Here is a 20370-nt window from a genome sequence, read left to right on the forward strand (position 1 = left end):
GTATCATTGGAGGTGCCATCATTTGGATGAGATGTTAAACTGACGCCCCGTGTGGGAAGTCCAGGTGAACGTTAAAGATCCCATGGCACTATGTGAAGGAAAAATGTTTTCCCAGTGTCTTGCCCAACATTCTTCCCTTAACCAACATCACCATTAGCAGATTAACTGGTTATTCATCTCATTGGTGTTTGTGGGATGCTCCTGTGCACAGAATGGCTACTATGCCTGTCAACATAATACCGATAACTGCACTTTAAAGAAGTGCATGTGAAGTATTTTGTTGGATAATACCTTCCTTTCTCTTTAAACAGAATCGTAAAACTGGAGACAGTAATGTGTTTGATAATTTGATAATTTATTACTGACAAAACATAAGAACATAAGAACATAAGAAATAGGAGCAGGAGTAGGCCATTCGGCCCTTCGAGCCTGCTCTGCCATTCAAAGAGATCATGGCTGATCTTCTGCCTCAACTCGATTCACCGGCCCTATCGCCATATCCCTTGATGCCCTTACTAGTCAGAAATCTATCGACCTCTGTTTTGAATATACCCAATGACTGAACCACCACAGCCCTCTGGGGTAGAGAATTCCAAATATTCACCACCCTCTGTGTGAAGAAATGTCTTCTCATCTCAGTCCTGAATGGACTACCCTTTATCCTGAGGCTGTGGCCCCTCGTTCTAGACTCCCCAGCCAAGGGAAACATTCTTCCAGCATCCATCCTATCAAGCCCTGTAATAATTTTGTATGCTTCAATGAGATCCCCTCTCATTCTTCTGAATTCAAGAGAATACAGCCTAGTTTACTCAATCTCTTCTCATACAACAGTCCCGCCATCCCAGGAATCAATCTCGTGAACCTTCGTTGCACTCGTTCTATGGCAAGTATATCCTTCCTTAGGTAAGGAGACCAAAATTGTACACAGTACTCCAGGTGTGATCTCATCAAGGCCCTATATTATTGGAGTAAGACTTCTTTACTCCTGTACGCAAATCCTCTTGTAATGAAGGCCAGCATACCATTTGCCTTCCTAATAGCTGGCTGCACCTGCACATTCACTTTCAGTGACTCATGTACAAGGACACCAGGTCCCTTTGAGCATCTGCAGTCCCCAATCTTTCACCATTGAGGAAATACTGTGCCTTTCTGTTTTTTCTACCAAAGTGGATAACTTCACATTAATCCACATTATATTCCATCTGCCATGTTCTCGCCCACTCACTGAGCCTGTTGAGATCCACTTGAAGCCTCTTCACATCCTCTTTGCAACTGACACTGCCACTTAGCTTTGTATCATCAGCAAATTTGGAAATGTTACATTTAGTTCCCTCATCAAAATCATTGATATAGATTGTGAATAGCTGGGGTCCAAGCACCGATCCTTGCGGTACCCCACTAGTCACAACCTGCCATCCTGCAAAAAACCCGTTTATCCCTACTCTTTGTTTTCTGTCTGTTAACCAATTCTCAATCCATGCTAGTATATTACCCCCAATTCCATGTGCCCTAATTTTGTTCACCAACCTCTTGTGTGGGACCTTATCGAAGGCCTTATGAAAATCCAGATACACCACATCTACCGGTTCTCCTTTGTCTACTTCATTAGTTATATCCTCAAAGAACTCCAATAGGTTTGTCAAACAGGATTTCCCTTTCATAAATCCATGTTGACTATGCCCAATCTTACTATTAGTTTCTAAGTGCCCAGTTATTGCATCCTTTATAATAGATTCCAGCATTTTCCCAACTACTGATGTGAGGCTAACAGGTCAGTAGTTCCTCGTTTTCTCTCTCCCTCCTTTCTTAAACAGCGGGGTTACATTTGCTATCCTCCAATCTGCAGGAACCATTCCAGAATCTATAGAATTTTGGAACATTAATCTTAAATACCCTAACCAACAAAACATTGGCCGTGACACTCGGGGGTTTAACGCCGGCCGTTAAGGTCGGTTTTGCTGCAAAAATGGCGGCCGCCTCGCTTCTGGAGGGATTCTCTGGTGGCTGCAATTTTGGGGTGGTTGCTAATGCTGCCGTTGCTTGCGCTCGCTCCACATATGTAGATGAGGCAGATCGAGACATCAATGAGTGTGCAATGCTGATTTGACGCAAGATCTGCCATTTTCGACACAGCCACTCCATTTAATGCCCTCTCCTAATCACAACCATCTGACCAAGTGTTCAGCAGCAGTTGGAGACACCAGCAGCGATAGTTAAAGGGATCATCAACAACTTGCAGCTGACTTGCTTCTTCATTTCTACTGTCTCTCTGTAAGTTTGTGCAACTGTTTGGAGCTTTCTAGAGTTATTTAAACTTGATGCAGTGACAGTGAGTGTTGCTGCAAGTGGAGAACGCCTTGATTTTCATTTAAAGTGTTCTGCTCACACCACTTGCTTCCAGTCATGGGTGCTCTACTTGCAGTCCCCCTCATGCTCGAGTGCGATAGGGAGATGGAGGAAAAAAGCGAGTGAAAAAGAGGACAAGATGCTCACAGAGGGAGGAGGAGGGGCAGGAGGGCTCTCAACAGGAGGCCTTAGCCACCTGGGGTCTTCAGAGAACACTTCTCCAAACTGCACCTAAGCCAGGAGCAGTGTATTAGGAGGCACCAGTTCACCAAGGAGGTAGTCACAGAACTCTGCCACCTCCTGGAACCAGACTTCAAGCCTCAGAGTAGGGTGACCACGGCTCTGCCAGTGGCCCTCAAGGTCACCGTGGCCCTCAATTTTTTCGCCACTGGATCCTTCCAGTCTGGAGCAGGAGACATAGCTAACATCTCCCAGTTCGTCATCCATTGCTAGGTCACAGAGGCACTGTACTCCAGGAGAAGGGACTTTATTGTCTTCTCTCTGAACAGAGAGAGGCAGTAGGAGCGCGCATGTGGCTTTGCCATGATAGTGGGCTTTCTCATGGTGCAGGGCGCCATCGACTACACACACATGGCTTTGTGGGCGCCGTATATCAATCCTGAGATGTTCTGTAACTGCAAAGGCTGCCACTAACTTAATGTGCAGCTGTTGTGCGAATACGCCCAACTCATCATGATGGTGAATGCCCGCTATCCTGGCAGCACTCATGATGCCTCCATCCTGCGCCAGTCCAGTGTGCCAGTAATATTCCAGCCACCACGTCATACCTGAGGGTGGCTGTTCCGTGTCAAGTGCTATCTGCTCTGCACCGGGCTGATGAATCCCCTCTGCAACCCCACCACTCCTGCCCAGCACTCATATGAGAGCCATGCTGCCACCAGGAAACTTGTCGAGCAGACCACTGGAGTGTTCAAGCAACGTTCCACTGCCTTGATTGGTTGGGCGAGCCCTCCAGTACATGCCAGAGCAGGTGTCTCATTTCGTGGTGGTCTGCTGCATCCTCCACAACTTGGCCATCATGAAGGCGCATACATTGCCACCACGGGTTCCGGGACTGGCTCAGTATGAGGAGAAAGAGCAGGAAGGGAGGAGGCAGGCAGCACATCCCTGTTCCAGATGGGCTGTCCATGAACACCTCATTAGACTCCGGTTAAAGTGAATGAGACCCCAGATCCCCTTTGCTCACCGCTTCCCCATCTTACCATTCCTCTGTTACGTTACACACATTCCAAACATAATTTATAAATCTATCAAAATCAAACCAAAAGAACAAAGTCAACTAATCACCTTTGTGCATTTCCTTGGGTGGGGGGGGGGGGAGAAATTCAGTATCGCCCGTTTGGGGCGCTAAACTTTGAAAGCTGGAAAAATTAGCAGCAGGCACTAATGATTCTCAGCTTTCTGTAAATTCAGTGTTAGCGCTCCAGGGAGGAAGTGGTTGCAGCAGGGCTGGTGGAAGGCTGCTGAGTGTCCGTGCGGGAGACTTCAGATGGCCTTGCAGGATGACCTCGACCAGCTCTGGAGCTAGAAGTCCCGGCTGTAGACTGCACAACCTTGGCAGGGGCGAAAGCAGTCTGGACTGGCTGGCTGATGGGCAGCAGCAAGGGCAATGGCGGAGTGGCAGTGATGGGAGTAGGAACGCTGTCATTCTGAGGAAACCGAGCAACCCTTTCCCCCTGGCCTGGCTGCAGCCCACTCGTGCCCAGGTGACTCACCACGTGCAGATCCCGCCTCTATACTATGCTCTAAAGTACGCGCAGTGCCATTTTCTGAGCTGGAATTTGCAAGTTTCAGATGCAATGGCAATGTGTCTTCTTCTTCTCCTCCATCACTCTGCTCCAGAACTTCAGGAACTTCAGGAGTTCTTGGGTATCTGAAAGGAGAAAGGCACAAGGGTCAGGTTGTGGTGAGGGGAGGGGACGTGGGGAAGCAAGATATCCATGCATACACCATCAGCAGCTTGAAAGTGAGAAGAGATTGTGGGATGAGGATGAAGTGGGATGTGGGAAGGATTAGGAATGAGCATACCATCATCATCAGCAATGCTGTCCACTTCTCTCCTCACCACAGACTCTGTCACAGCTCCTCCAGTTATGTCCAGCACTTCTTCCTCTAGGTCTGTCAGGTTGTCAAGTCTTGCTTGGCCACTGCCCGTCTGCTGGTGCTCTCTCTGGTTATGTGCCACCTTGATCCGCAAGAGAAAAGGAAGTGTGTCAGTGAGTGTGGTGCATTGTGTTTGGGTGATGTGCCTGCCATAGTTGTGTAGCTGGCAGTGTGTGCAAGGTGTGAGATGTGAGTACAGGAAACTCTCGTTTAAATGGCACCTAAATATCCGGAATTCTCTATTAACCGGCAAAATTCTCGTTCTGAAAACAACACCTCAATAACCGGCAATGTTGAGTCTGAGTCTCCCGCGGTGGCCGAGTTAGTCAGTGGGGATAGTTCTCCAAACTGCCACTACTCGGTTTCTTGGCGCTGTCGGAAGTCGGAACACCTCAAAACCCCTCTAACAGGAGTCTGACTCTCCCGCGCTGCCGGTAGTCTCTTCTGGTCCGCCATTTTACAGGGGTACTGTGTGTCTCCCACACTGCTGGTAGTCATTGCATTGCATTATGGAAATCACAAAAGTTGGTCCAAGCAAAAGGACGAGAATCGACATATGCCAACAACTAGAAAGGGGAGAGAAGCGTAACAACATTATGAATGAATTCAAAATCAGTTTGTCAACAATCTACGACATCAAATCGCAGAAGGATAAGCTGCTCAGGGTTTATTCAAGCTCAGAGACATCTAAGAGTATAGAGAAATGGTGTAAGCCTAAGCTTGAAGAGCTGGATATGAGTGGTTTTCTCTTAAGCGTTCAGAGGGTGTTCCACTTTCCGGACCCATGCTAATCGAGAAAGTGAAGGATTTCTATGTAAAAATGGAGCTCACTGACAAGTGTGCTTTCTCCGAGGGATGGCTAATGTGCTTCCAGTTAGGGCACGGGATACGACGACTCGATATTTCCAGGGAGAAGAAATCAGCTGATCATGACGTCGCAGAGGAATACTGCGATTATTTCAATCGGATTATGTAGCAACGTGATTTGTCGCCAGCACAGATATACAATGCCAATGAAACTGGCTTATTTTGGAGGTTTTTGCCAGAATCAACGCTTGCTGGGGCTAGTGAGGCTAATGCTACGGGTTACAAGAAAAATAAAGATCATGTAACCATGCTAACATGTGCGAACGCTGCTGGATCACACCGGGTTAAACTTCTTGTCATTGGGAAGTATAAAAATCCCGTGCATTTAAAAATGTGAGGCACTTACCTGTTGAGTACAAAGCTCAAAGAAATGCTTGGATGGATAAGGAAATCTTTTCGAATTGTTTCCATCATATTTTTGTTCCATCTGTGAGGGAACATTTCTGTAAAATAGGGAAACCTGAAGATAGCAAATGCATTTTATTGCTTGATAATTGTAGAGCCCATCCGCATGAAACCGAGTTGGTTCCGGGAAATATTTTCACCATTTATTTGCCACCAAATGTAACTTCTCTCATACAACCCATGGACCAAGGCGTTATCCAAAATCTCAAGTGTCATTACAAGAAAGACTTCCTATGTAAACTGATGAGCCAGGATGACAATATTCATGCATTTCAGAAGGAATACAATCTTAAAGATGCCATCTTTAATGCTGCATGTTCCTGGAACTTGGTGAAAGGTCACACTTTGAGACAAGCCTGGTGCAAATTGTGGCCTTCTGTAATGTTTGCTGAAGGTGCTTCTTCAGAGGAGGAATTTCATGGGTTCAATGTTCATCCCAAGAGGAGTACAATAATGGAAATGGCTGGCATGGTGAAAAATGTAGGCCCAGCAAACCCTCTACGTCACCTCAGTGAAAGTGATACTGAGCAGTGGGTTGATGCAGATAGAGAAGTTGCTGTTGTGCATATGCTAAGTGATGATGAAATAATTGAGAATGTTTTGAATCCAAAGAAAGAAAAGGAAAGTGAGATGGAAAGTGAAGAGGATGAGCTTTCTGAAGAGAAGAAGATTTCTTGGGCTAAAGCTGCAGAAGGATTTGCTTTATTCCTCAAATTTGCTGAAAGGCATCCTTGCTACTCTGCCCAAGAAGTTATGCACCTCCATATTCTGCATTCCACCTTTCTACAAAAAAGGCAAGAGTCCACTAAGCAAGCAGACATCCGGGACATGTTTAGGAAAGCTTCCAAAAGAGTTGAAGCAGTGGAAGTGTCTGAAGAATCTGTTGAAGTGCATGATCCTGATGACCCAGCTGACATGGATATTCCTGATGAACCAGCTGACTTGGAATAAATGTACAGTCAACTACAGTACTTTATACTGTACTGTACAGTCATTTATAAGTTTTGTTTTACTGTTAAGTAATTAAAGAGTTATGGATTACCCTCAACTGGCAGTACTGTACTTAATCAAGCATCTTCCACCATCCATTTAACACAACATTCTGCAGGTGAGTACCCAATTACTGTATACTGCACATTTCTTGATTTTTTTTATTTTTCTTTGTTAAAAATAGCCTCGGTAGATAACCCTCTCCGTCATCCGGAATTTTTGATCAATCGGCAACACGCCGGTCCCGTCGGTGCCAGATAAAAAAGAGTTTCCTGTATAAGTGTTGCAGCAGTGATAAGTATCTGAGGGTGAAGTGAAGCTATGATTGTGAGGTGCGAGTCGTATTTGGTAGAGATTGTTGGTCGGTGAGTGATGGGGATGTGGTGCACTGAGCAGTATGTGAGGCTAATGGTGCAGTTGGTGGGATATGGCATTTGAAGATGCATTCACCCACCGTGACCACTCTTGTGAGGTCATTAAACTTTTTGCGGCACTGGATCCATGTTCTGGGGACAACACGCGTCGCAGTGACGGATTGAGCAATCTCCTCCCAGATCCTTCTTGTGGTTGTCCTTCAAGGCCTCTTGCACCCCTGCAGGTAGAGGATGTCCCGGCGTCATTGGACCCCCCAGGACCAGGACCTCCAGTGCCGCATTAAAAATCTTTTCACCCTTTCTCTCGGCCGTTGGGCCATGGCTTCATTTCAACTGACAATGAGGTGCTTCTGCAACAAAGCACATCCCCTTTAAGTAATGGATAATGCCTCGGCCAAACATTACTGGCCATTAGACTGCACCCGATATTGGCCCCCCCTGTTCAGCGCTGAGCCAATCAGCAGCGCGTTTAGTGCTGAGATCAGCGCTGTAGTCATGTAAACGAGCAGGTAGCATGTATTTTGCTGGCTGCCTACACTACTTAGAACGGGCGCAGGCAAATAGCGCTGGGTGATGCCCCTGCCCATTTTCATGCCTTATCCACTTTCTAGGCCATTAATCTTAAACACCCTAACCAACAAAACTTTAATCTTAAACACCCTAGCCAACAAAACATTAATCTTAAACCCCCTAACCAACAAAACACTAATCTTAAACCTCCTAACCAACAAAACATTAATCTTAAACACCCTAACCAACAAAACATTAATCTTAAACATCCTAACCAACAAAACATTCATCTTAAACCCCCTAACCAACAAAACATTAATCTTAAACCCCCTAACCAACAAAACATTAATTTTAAACACCCTAACCAACAAAACATTAATCTTAAACATCCTAACCAACAAAACATTAATCTTAAACACCCTAACCAACAAAACATTAATCTTAAACATCCTAACCAACAAAACTTTAATCTTAAACACCCTAACCAACAAAACATTAATCTTAAACACCCTAACCAACAAAACATTAATCTTAAACATCCTAACCAAAAAACATTTATCTTAAACATCCTAGCCAACAAAACATTAATCTTAAACACCCTTACCAACAAAACATTAATCTTAAACCCCTTAGCCAACAAAACATTAATCTTAAACATCCTAACCAACAAAACATTAATCTTAAACACCCTAACCAACAAAACATTAATCTTAAACCCCCTAGCCAACAAAACATTAATCTTAAACATCCTAGCCAACAAAACATTAATCTTAAACATCCTAGCCAACAAAACATTAATCTTAAACATCCTAACCAACAAAACATTAATCTTAAACATCCTAACCAACAAAACATTAATCTTAAACACCCTAACCAACAAAACATTAATCTTAAACACCCTAACCAACAAAACATTAATATTAAACATCCTAACCAACAAAACAATGGCCCAGAACTTGGTGTCGGGGGCTTGCCGCGCGTGCAAGCCCCCGATGTGCACTTACCCGGCGCGCCGACATCTGAAACCTGGCCCGCAGTGGATTTCCTGTCAGTGGCCCGGCTCTGATGTCGGTGCGCTGTGCTAACCTGACCCAATGGCGTAGTTAGTGCGATGTGCCGGCTGGGATCAGATGATCACTGTTCAGCCAATCAGGGGAGAGGAAACTTCATTCATAAGTTTGAGAGTAAGAACTGTCAAACTCATGAGAAGTACTGCACCCCAAAACACTACTTAAACTTTAAATAAAATTTTAAAAAACATCCCAATCATTAAATTAAGTATAAATAAGTTTTAAAAAATAATTTAAACAATAATTTTTTTTTGAAAAAATAAATTTTTAATAAAAAGGGTCTAAAACTAAACTTACCTTATTGTAGATTCTTTAAAATAATAAACCTGTGGAAAAAAAATTCTAAATTGCACTAAAACACCACTTACCTGTAAAAATAAATACTTACGTGTGCTTTTTACAAACGTAAAGACCGGAGGCCTTTACACATGAGCAAATCCCCCAAAACAGAGGAAATCCAAGACGCACGCGCTGCCCCCTACAGCACACGCGCTAGCCTCTTCACCTCTTGGGTTAGAGGAGAGGAAATGCTGGTTTTCAGCGCATGCGCTGTGCATGCTGAAAACCGGCATTTCCTCCGGCCAGACGCGTGAGTACCCCTTCCGTACTCACGCGTTTGGGGAGGAATTACTGCCCCATTAACCTTAAACACCCTAACCAACAAAACATTAATCTTAAACATCCTAAGCAACAAAACATTACTCTTAAACACCCTAAGCAACCATACAGAATAAAGCAGGTTAGTTAGCCGTGTGTCCAAAACTTACTGTGCATGCATAGATTTAATGAGAAATCATGAAGATGGCTTCTCCGAGAATTGCAGGGTTTCCTTCCTTCTTTCCTTTCTTCTCTTCCTTCTCACTAAGTAAAACATGGCATCTGTCTCTTATACCGTTTTGGCTTGCGATTCTCTTCCTGCCAACTGCAACCCTTACTTCATGTTTTACAACTGCCCATTTGTTTCCAATAGATTACCAGAGATGAGAGGCCTCCTTGTACCCTTTACACACTAAAGTCTCACCTCTTATTTATTGCCCCTAAACCATCCTCTGACGTATGCATTCATGGGACCCCCTGCTGTGATAAAAGCCTGTGTTTCAAAAGCTTCCCATATCAGCAGTTTTGAGACGGGCTTTTGAGAACTTCATTTAAACAAATCCTTTCCATGTTATAGTCCGGTCTCTATAAAATCTAAAGCAATGCAAAAAGAATCGGCCGGGAATTTCGGCGAATTAGCAGCATTCTCTGTTATTGCCCCTTTGAAACGGACCGCAACTTCAGGATTTAGCGCATAAGGTGGAAATCCTGAAGTTGAGGTCAGTCATTCACTGCTCTGCCACTGGCTGCACCGTTCCCCACATCCCCAACCCCCAGGCCATAGCTGGCAATCAGTGTCATCACGGAAATCATTGCAACTGACGAAAACTTGGCCTTCTCCGCGGTAATATCGCTGTTAAACACCCCGTTAAAATCTAGGCCATGTTGGATTAGGTGTAACTGGGTTTTTAACAGTGTAGTGACTGCTAAACAAGCGTTATGGCCTTGAAAAAACGAATTTTCATTTTGTGGAGTGTCAAATTTTTCAATTTTGACAAGAAGTACAATTTTTAAGAAACTTAAAAAAAATTATATTGTTTAAAAGTTTGTTCATATATTTCAGGTTTATATTTTCCCTCTGTGAGAGCCCCAATCTTTGTTTTGCTCTCTATAACATTTTTTAAAAGTTAGAATAAAAGGAGCTTATTCACTTCCTGGTCTGTGAGAAATCCGCATTGCGATTGGCTGCTTAGACAGTTTGTTGACCTCACAGCAGCTCGCGTTAGGGATTCCTCATTAACGTACACTCATCGCAACTAAACATCGGAAAAACCAAACTTCTCACCACAGAGATCACAAGATCTTTGTGGGAAGCTTTCTTCAGGGCCAACAGCAAACGCTTTTGCTTCACCGCTGACCGCAAATTACGAGCCATCGATATTCTTACGTGTTTTGAGATGCTTCTGAAAGTCATACGAAAGTGTTATATCAACGCAAGCTTGTTCTTTATTTCTGCCGTTGGAATGCATTACTATCTGAACAGTTATTTAAATGATGTACCATGAAAAACACTGAGGTGATCTCCTGATCAAAGTGAGCAAGTCCTACTCAACGAGAGTGCAGATTGGAGACAGCGCCACAACATTCTAGCCCCAATTATCCCACCGGGTAAAGCTATGGCACAGCCCCCTGCTGGGAGAGCATGATCGCCAGATCACCCCTGTAGTGATCAATAGCATGTCATTCTATAGTGGACACTAGGTGGAGCTGTGTAGAGCTGTATATAGCTGTATGTTTAAGACGACATTACCCATGAGGCACTAGGCTACCCAGAAGGCAACAGTCAAGATGGCAGCCTGCACACAGGAGCACACATGGAAGCCTCTACAGATACTGTACCTAGAGAACGTGTACTGAATAAATAACTAGCTAGAAGCTAGCTGTGTTCATAATAAGAGTGTCTAGTTATTAATGAACATAACATGGTACCAGGGTGGTGAAGATCTGCTGAAAATTGTGAAAAGCGACATGGAGAATTTGAAGCCACCAGGAGGTTTGAATCTCGAGGGAAATGTCGACTACAATTGACGGATTTTTAAACAACAATTCGAACTCTACATTGCAGCCATCGGATTCGGTACGAAGCCAGACGCAAGGAAGATAGCGTTGCTGCTTATGGTTGCAGGCCCACAGGTGATAGAGGTATTTAATACATTTGTATTTAATCCAGCGGAGAACAGAGAAAAATTAGAAGATGTGCTAAAAAAATTTGATGCACATTGCTCTCCCAAAAAGAATGAGACCTATGAAAGATACATCTTCCGTTCTCGGACACAGCAACAAAATGAGACTTTTGTTAGCTTTATAACTGATCTGAAACTGAAAGCACAGACATGTAATTTCTCTGAGCTCAAAGCATCCATGATTCGTGACCAGATTGTGTTTGGTATTCATGATAATAAAGTCAGGGAACGTCTGTTGAGAGAAACCGAACTAAATTTGGAAAATGCAGTGAAAATATGCCAAGCCAGCGAGCTAGCTTGAAATCACGCGAAGACTTTCAGTGAAATCAATAATGATGCGAATGTAATGAGTGATAATGCTGCTGTCGGTGCTGTGTCCTACAAGGGGAAGAAACGTGGGCAGAACAGAAATGAAAAGCAATCGGAGGGTGAAATTTTTAATTGTAAACACTGTGGTTACAAACACCAGTTAAGACAATGCCCAGCATTTGGAAAAATGTGCACAAAGTGTAATGGAAAGAATCACTTTGCCAAACAATGCTTTTCAAAAGTAAAAACGACGAAAGGGCAACGAGTTAATGTGATTGAGGACACTGATGTAAGTGAGACATTTTTTGTAGGAATGGTGCCATGTGACAATATCAAAAAAGATACAGAAAATGTGCTGACCTCAGAAATAGACAATGCTGAACATAAAGTTAATGCAGTAAAAGAGGACAAATGGATGATCCCACTGCAGATAAATGGAGCATTAGTTACATTGAAACTGGACACTGGTGCAAAAGCAAACTTAATCAGTATGAGTGACATTAACAATATGAAAGAAAAGCCCAAAATACAGAAAAAGTCAGTACTACTGAAGGACTATAATGGACAGAAAATAGATAGCTTAGGTGTATGCAGACGTAAAGTGACAGTCAAAGACAAAGTGCATCATCTCATGTTTTCTGTTGTGGCTGAAAGGCTTGATTCACTACTGGGTGACAAAGCTTGTGAGGACTTAGAACTGGTCAAAAGAGTCTACCGTATAAACTGTGCCATAAGCAGACCAGATGACTCGGTGGACTCTGCAGTGAATAATTTCCAGGATGTGTTCAAAGGATTTGGAGTTCTACCATTCACTTACAAGATCCAGCTAAAGCAGAATGCTCAGCCAGTGGTATATGCTCCACGAAGAGTTCCAGCACCCCTGCGTGACCGGCTCAAGAATGAACTGGACGGAATGACCACACTAGGAGTCATCAGGAAAGTTGAAGAGCCAACAGACTGGGTTAACTGCATGGTATGTGTAAAGAAAAAGAACAATGTTCTAAGAATATGCATGGATCCAAAGGACTTAAATGCAAACATAAAACGTGAACACTACCAGATTCCCAAGCGAGAAGAAATCACCAGTGAAATGTCAGGTGCCAGATACTTTACAAAGCTCGATGCCTCACAAGGATTTTGGCAACTAAAACTGGATGAAGAGAGCACCAAATACTGTACCTTCAACACACCATTTGGCAGGTATTGTTTCCTCAGAATGCCTTTCGGGATAATATCTGCATCTGAAATCTTTCATAGAGCAATGGAACACACAATTGAAGGTCTGGAAGGAGTTCGGGTCTATGTTGATGACATCATCATCTGGGGCTCCACACTGAAAGAACACAATGAGAGACTGACTAAAGTGCTACAGAGCATACGCCGGAATGGACTGAAGCTCAACAAAGCCAAGTGTCAGTTTGGCATCCAGGAAGTCACTTTCCTAGGAGATAATCTATCTGGTAAAGGAATAGAGCCAGATATGGAAAAAGTAAACGCCATACTCAAAATGCCCTGACCCACTGACAAAAAAGGAGTACTACGCATCCTGGGGATGATAAACTTCATTGGAAAGTTCATTCCTAACTTGTCAGCCAAGACAGCCTGTCTGCGAGACCTGCTACATAAAACAAATGAGTTCGCATGGACAGAAAGACATGAACAAGAGTGGATAAACCTCAAAACAGTGCTGACAACCACACCTGTACTCACCTTCTTTGACCCAACCAAAAGAATCAAAGTGTCAATGGATGCCTCAAAAGATGGCCGAGGTGCGGTCTTGCTACAAGCAGATGGTGAAGATTGGAAGCCTGTTGCCTAAGCCTCCAGGTCTATGACTGATACTGAGTGTCGATATGCCCAGATTGAAAAGGAATGTCTAGGCTTGGTAGTTGGACTAGAAAAGTTTCATGGCTACATATATGGACTTCCCACCTTCACAGTTGAGACAGACCACAGCCCTCTGGTTGCCATCATTAAAAAAAACCTGAATGAGATGTCTCCAAGGATTCAACGACTCATGATGAAGCTGCAAAGATATGACTTTGAACTGATCGACACACCAGGCAAATACATAGTGTTAGCAGATGCACTATCCCGAGCACCCACAATGAGTCATGTGAGCTCTACTGAAGAAGACGTGGATGTTCATGTGAGTATGGTCACTGCTGCGCTGCCCGTGTCAGACACAAAATCAAAGCAAATAGCAGAAGAAACAGTAAAAGATACAGTATTACAAACAGTAATAGAGAACATTCATCATGGTTGGCCAAAAGGTTCCTCTCCAAAATATTTTCACATAAGGTCAGAATTGAGTGTCGCAAGTGGACTATTACTAAAACAGAACAGAATAGTCATTCCACAGGCTCTACGTCAAGACATGCTCAAAAGGATTCATGAGGGACACCTCGGAATTGAAAAATGCAAAAGGAGAGCAAGAGACACTGTTTATTGGCCTGGCATAAATAAGGACATTGAGAACATGATAGGCAAATGTGAGACATGTCAGAAACACCAAAGCAAACAAGCAAAGGAACCAATGATAGTAGCTGACATACCAACAGCAGCATGTCAAAAGGTTGGTATGGGCCTTTTTCATTTGAATGGTAAAGACTATCTAATAGTGATTGACTACTATTCTAACCTGAGATGGCGCTGCTCTCAAGCACCACAGCAAGCAGTGTCATAATGCATGTGAAATCCATCTTCGCCAGACATGGAATTCCCAGGATTGCCGTTAGCGACAATGGTCCGTGCTTCAACTGTAAGGAGTGGCAACAGTTTGCAGCACATTATGACTTTCAGCACATCACATCCAGTCCTTTGTATGCTCAGTCAAATGGTAAGGCAGAGAAAGGTGTTCAAGTTCTCTAGCAGCTACTGAAGAAAGCAACAGAAAGCAAGTCTGATCCTTATCTCGCCCTGCTGAGCTACCGAGCCTTACCTTTAGACTGTGGTTCTTCACCTGCTGAACTACTAATGGGTCGCAAGTTGCGCACCACGCTACCCTGCTGTGCAAAAGAACAGCAAAGTGAGGAACTGAGACAGAGACTTCAACTGTTAAAGCTGAAACAGAAATCATACTATGACAAGTCATCCAAAACTCTAAAACCATTGACAAAGGATGATGTTGTCAGGATTGAGGATCCAGATGCATGGAACAGGAAAGCTACAGTTCTTGAGGAAGTAGGACCAAGGTCATATACTGTTAGAACTGAGGAAGGACAGATTCTCAGGAGGAACCGCCGTTCCCTCCTACAAACAGAAGAGACTATTCAAGACCAGATTGATGACAATGCCGCAACTGCATTTTGTCATTCACCGCCAGAACAATCTCATGAAGACACATCAGACTTACCCGTGTTGAGAAGATCCACACGTGAAGTAAAAGAGCCTGATAGACTTAGGCCTAGAAATTGGGTTTTGGCTTAGCCAGGGCTTTAGCGTCGGAAATTAGTGCCGGCGCTAAGTCCCCTGCGCGCGCCAAAAATTCATTGGCGCCGCGCCCAAATGGCTGCCGGCGCTACTGAAGGGTCTTAGCGCCTGGAAAAGGGCGCTAACTGCCGTTTCGCGCTGCAATTCCGGTGCTGCGGCACCCGATGCGGTGCGGCAGGCTGGGGAAGTGCAGGCCTCCTCCTTCCGTTAAGGAGGAGCTGCCTGCACCCGGCCGCGGCCCGCGCAAATCTGCTTAAAAATGAGCCTGGCACCTCGGACAAGTGCCGGGCTTGCATCTGTTCCGGGGGGGGGGGGAGAGAAGTCCAGGGAGAGAGCTGCGGGCAGGCAGCCGGCGGGAAAGCGGCCGGCCGCCGCGGGGCCTTTAATGCGCCGGCGCTAACTGCAGTAAGGCACCTCTGACAAAACGCTGGTTGCGGCTGCCACGGGCGAGGCGGCCGCAACTCAATTTCGGAGTTCGGGTGGGTTACCACGGCAACCGGGATGCTGCGCACACCGATGACGTCATCGGTGCCGGCGCAGCGCTACCGGAGCAACGCCGATTTAGGGCCCCAGGGAATTTCACTACTGGCCATAACTCCGGCGCAAGGCCCTCTAGCGCCTCAAATGAGGTGCTAAGGCTACTGAATTTTCAGCCGATAATCTTTGAGTACAATGTAAAGCTTTGAAAATGTGTTGACTGTTTTGAAAATGTTTATGTTTATAGAGCACTAACAAAAGTGTTACTGATATTATCTTTATTGTTTTCTTGAAAGTTGATTGATATTGATTTTGTTAAACCTCAAAGAAAGGGGGATGTAGTGATCAATAGCATGTCATTCTATAGTGGACACTAGGTAGAGCTGTATATAGCTGTATGTTTAAGACTACATTACCCATGAGGCACTAGGCTACCCAGAAGGCAGCAGTCAAGATGGCAGCCTGCACACAGGAGCACACATGGAAGCCTCTACAGATACTGTACCTAGAGAACATGTACTGAATAAATAACTAGCTAGAAGCTAGCTGTGTTCATAATAACAATGTCTAGTTATTAATGAACATAACAACCCCAGTGTATTAATGTGTTCTATTTTATCTTTATTAAACAGAAAAGTCCCCTTAGTTGACCTTTTCTTTGTTCAGTCTATTCATGCTGTCTTCTTAGGCAGTCCCTCGGAACCGAGGATGATTTGCTTCCACATAAAAAATGAGTTCGCAGGTGACTGATGAGTTCAATGTGGGACCTACAATCTCTGTCACAGGTGGGGCAGACGGTGGTTGAAGGGGTGGCTGGGTGGGGTGCTTGGGTTGACGTGCACTCCTTGCGCTGCTTGCGCTTGGCTTGCGCTTGCTCCCGGCAAAGAGACTCGAGGTGTTCGGCGCCTTCCCGGATGCTTCTCCTCTACTTCGTGCAGTCTTGGGCCAGGGATTCCTAGGTGTCAGTGGGGATGTTGCACTCTTTCAAGGAGGCTTTGCGGGTGTCCTTGAAGCGTTTCTTCTGCCCACCTGGGGCTCTCTTGCCGTGTTGGAGCTCCAAGTAGAGCGCTTCTTGCTGTACTGGGTTGAGATTAACTACATTCTATATCATTTGTGAGATTTAGTATATTCCTGGCTAGGAGTACAATTAAATTTTTCTCTTTGTAGGCAATACTGCATCTCAAACAACCACATTCTTTCTCAACAGTGCACACTTTATTGGAACAAAACAATTCTGAATCTTCTCATGCGAATGCACATAAAGTCAACTTAAGCAGGTCAGAAGCAGCAACAACATTTGACAATAAAACTCTGCAAGGTATGTGTTTCAGTGAGAAAAAAAACTAAAAATGAGCTTTGATCTTCAAATAGGTATTGTCCGAAATACGCATCTTTCTCTAATTTCTCCCCACCTCCCCTTATGCACTCTCCGAGCTCATCTTGTTCGTGACACCCACCTCCTGCTCTTTCAACTCTGTTCCCACTAAACTGTTGACCACCCAACTTCCCCTTCTGGCCCCCATGCGAGCTGATATTGTAAATGGTTCCCTCTCCTCGGGTACTGTTCCCGTCCCTTTCAAATCTGCCAGCATCAGCCTGTCCTCAAAAAACCCACATTTGACCCCTCTATCCTTGCATACTACCACCCCACCTCTAATCTCCCTTTCCAAAGTCCTTCAACGTGTACCTGCATATTAACTTTCAGTGATTCGTGTACAAGGACACCCAGGTCCCTCTGAAAATGAACATTTCCCAATCGTTCACCATTTAAAAAATACTCTGCTTTTTTATTTTCCTATCAAAGTGGATAACTTCACATTTCACAGAATCACAGAATCACAGAAACCCCACAGTGCAGATAGAGGCCATTCGGCCCATCGAGCCTGCACCGACACATATCCCACCCGATCCCTGTAACCCCTACACCAACACATATCCCACTCTATCCCCGTAACCCACGTATTTAATCCCCCTAACACTAAGGGTCAATTTATCATAGCCAATCAACCTAACCCGCACATCTTTGGACTGTGGGAGGAAACCGGAGCACCCAGAGGAAACCCACGCAAACACAGGGAGAATGTGCAAACTCCACACAGACAGTCACCTGAGGCCAGATTCGAACCCGGGTCCCTGGTGCTGTGAGGCAACAGTGCTAACCACTATGCCACCGTGCTAACCACTATGCCAACATTTCTCCACATTATATTCCATTTGCCAAGCTCTTACCCACTCGCTTAACCTGTCTATATCCCCTTGCAGCCTCTTTGCATCCTCTTCACAACTTACATTCCCACCTAGCTTTGTATCATCAGCAAACCTGAATATATTACATTTGGTCCCCTCATCCAAATCATTGATGTAGATTGTAAATAGCTGAGGCCCAAGCACTGATCCTTGTGGTACCCCACTAGTTACAACCTGCCAACCCAAAAATGACCGTTTATTCCTACTCTCTGTTTTCTATCCATTAACAATCCTCAATCCATGCTAATATATTACCCCCAATCTCATGAGCCCTAATTTTGTTTAATAACCTCTTTTGTGGCGCCTTATTGAATGCCTTCTGAAAATCCAAATACACTACACTGGTTCCCCCTTATCTATTCTGCTAGTTACAACCTCAAAAACTCTTAACAGATTTGTGAAACACAATTTCCCTTTCATAAATCCGTATTGACTTTGCCCAATCCTATTATTATTTTCTAAGTGCCCTGTTACTACATCCTTAATAATAGATTCCAGCATTTTCCCTACTACTGATGTCAGGCTAACTGGTCTAGACTTCCCCATTTTCTCTCTCTCTCCTTTCTTAAATAGTGGGGTTACATTTGCTAACTTCTAATCTGTGGGAACCATTCCAGAATCTATGGAATTTTGGAAGATGACAACCAATGCATCCACTATCTCTATAAGCCACGTCTTTTAAAACCATAGGATTTTCGCCATCAGGCCCAGGGGATTTATCGGCTTTCAGTCCCATTAATTTCCCCAGTACTATTTCCTTACTAATACTAATTTCTTTCAGTTCCTCATTCTCACTAGACCCTTGGTTCTCCACTATTTCCGAAATGTTTTTTGCGTTTACTACCGTAAAGACAGACAAAAGGGGTTGGATTTTACCAGCCCTGAGGAGGCGGGTTAGGAGGCGGGACTGCTGGGAAAGTCAAAAAGAATGGGAGTGATGCGCCATCAATTACTCAAAAGACTGAGGTTAAGCGAGTAACAATCAGGCTTTTATTAACTAAAGAATGAAGGTCTTGTCTCGAGTGGTCGACCCGTCCAGAATACTAAGGGACTGGGAGGTAGTCACTTATATACCTGGAATAGTGGGAGGAGTCAGCCGAGGCATGTCCAGACCTGTACCTAGTGGAATACACATACACATACAGACAGGTATACAGTGGTTTACCACATTCACCCCTTGTTTAAAAATGAGTCCGGCGGGGTGAAGTGTATTTAAAAGTTCGTGTATTGGAGTCTCTCCGGAGGTCTTGTCTGCCGCTGTGATCGACGTGGCGACGGCAGGGGTGGTGGAGCTTCCGGCGTCACGTCCCGTGTAGGCTGGGGCCCTGGAGTGTAGTCCTCGTGGGTGACGGTCCAAGGCGAGCCGGCTGCTGGGGTTGGATATCGGGTCATGGGGGGGGGTGGTAATGGGTAGTGGGTTACAGCGGTCCCCGAGGGTGCGAGGTCTCGTATGGAGACTGTGTCCTCCCGCCCGTCCGGGTACGCAATGTAAGCGTACTGGGGGTTGGCGTGGAGGAGGTCAACCCTCTCGACCAGGGGGTCCATTTTATTGGCCCTCACGTGTCTTCTCAGTAGTACCGGCCCTGGGGACATCAGCCATGGCGGTAACGATGTCCCCGATGTGGACTTCCTTGGGAAGACAAACATTTTCTCGTGAGGGGTGGCATTGGTGGCAGTGCAGAGCAGTGACCGAATCGAGTGGAGCGCATCGGGGAGCACCTCCTGCCAGCAGGAGGTCGGAAGGCCCCTAGACTTTAAGGCTAGTAGGGCGGCCTTCCAAACTGTTGCATTCTCTCTTTCCACCTGTCCGTTCCCCCGGGGGTTGTAACTGGTGGTCCTGCTTGTGGCTATACCCCTAGCGAGCAGGTACTGGCGGAGTTCGTCGCTCATAAACGATGAGCCCCGGTCGCTATGGATATAGCTGGGGAAACCGAACAGGGTGAAGAGGCTGTTCAGAGATTTAATGACCGTGGCACTGGTCATGTCCAGGCAGGGGATAGCGAACGGGAACCGGGAGTACTCGTCAATGATGTTGAGGAAGTACACATTGCGGTCGGAGGAGGGGAGAGGCCCTTTGAAATCGACGCTCAGGCGTTCGAAAGGGCGAGTGGCTTTTATCAGGTGGGCGCTGTCTGGTCTATAAAAGTGCGGTTTGCACTCAGCGCAGACTTGGCAGTTCTTGGTCATGGTCCTGACCTCCTCGATGGAGTAAGGCAGGTTGCGGGCCTTGATGAAGTGGAAGAACCTGGTGACCCCCGGGTGGCAGAGGTCATTGTGGAGGGCCCTCAGCCTATCGATCTGCGCGCTGGCGCAGGTGCCACGCGATAGGGCGTCTGGGGGTTCATTGAGCTTCCCAGGCTGGTACAAGATCTCATAATTGTAGGTGGAAAGTTCGATTCTCCACCTCAAGATCTTGTCATTTTTGATTTTGCCCCTCTG

At 45.2% G+C, this 20370-nt stretch overlaps 1 protein-coding gene across 2 annotated transcripts in view; it reads left to right on the forward strand.

The window, feature by feature from the left end:
• The window catches only part of LOC147124848 (uncharacterized), a 97695-nt gene that overhangs the window by 9376 nt on the left and 67949 nt on the right, over window positions 1–20370 (forward strand). Inside the window, exon 2 of one of the 2 annotated variants that reach the window (XM_086005019.1) lies at window positions 16892–17002. The exons of the other annotated variant lie outside the window; for it this stretch is intronic. Coding sequence (XP_085861145.1) covers window positions 16892–17002 — 111 coding nt within the window. The remainder of the gene's footprint in view (window positions 1–16891; window positions 17003–20370) is intronic. 2 annotated transcript variants of the gene reach the window in all.

Source organism: Somniosus microcephalus, chromosome 1 (assembly GCF_052327205.1).
Source record: "Somniosus microcephalus isolate GS21.2 chromosome 1, FLI_Smic_1.0, whole genome shotgun sequence".
Classification (NCBI taxonomy): Eukaryota; Metazoa; Chordata; class Chondrichthyes; order Squaliformes; family Somniosidae; genus Somniosus; species Somniosus microcephalus.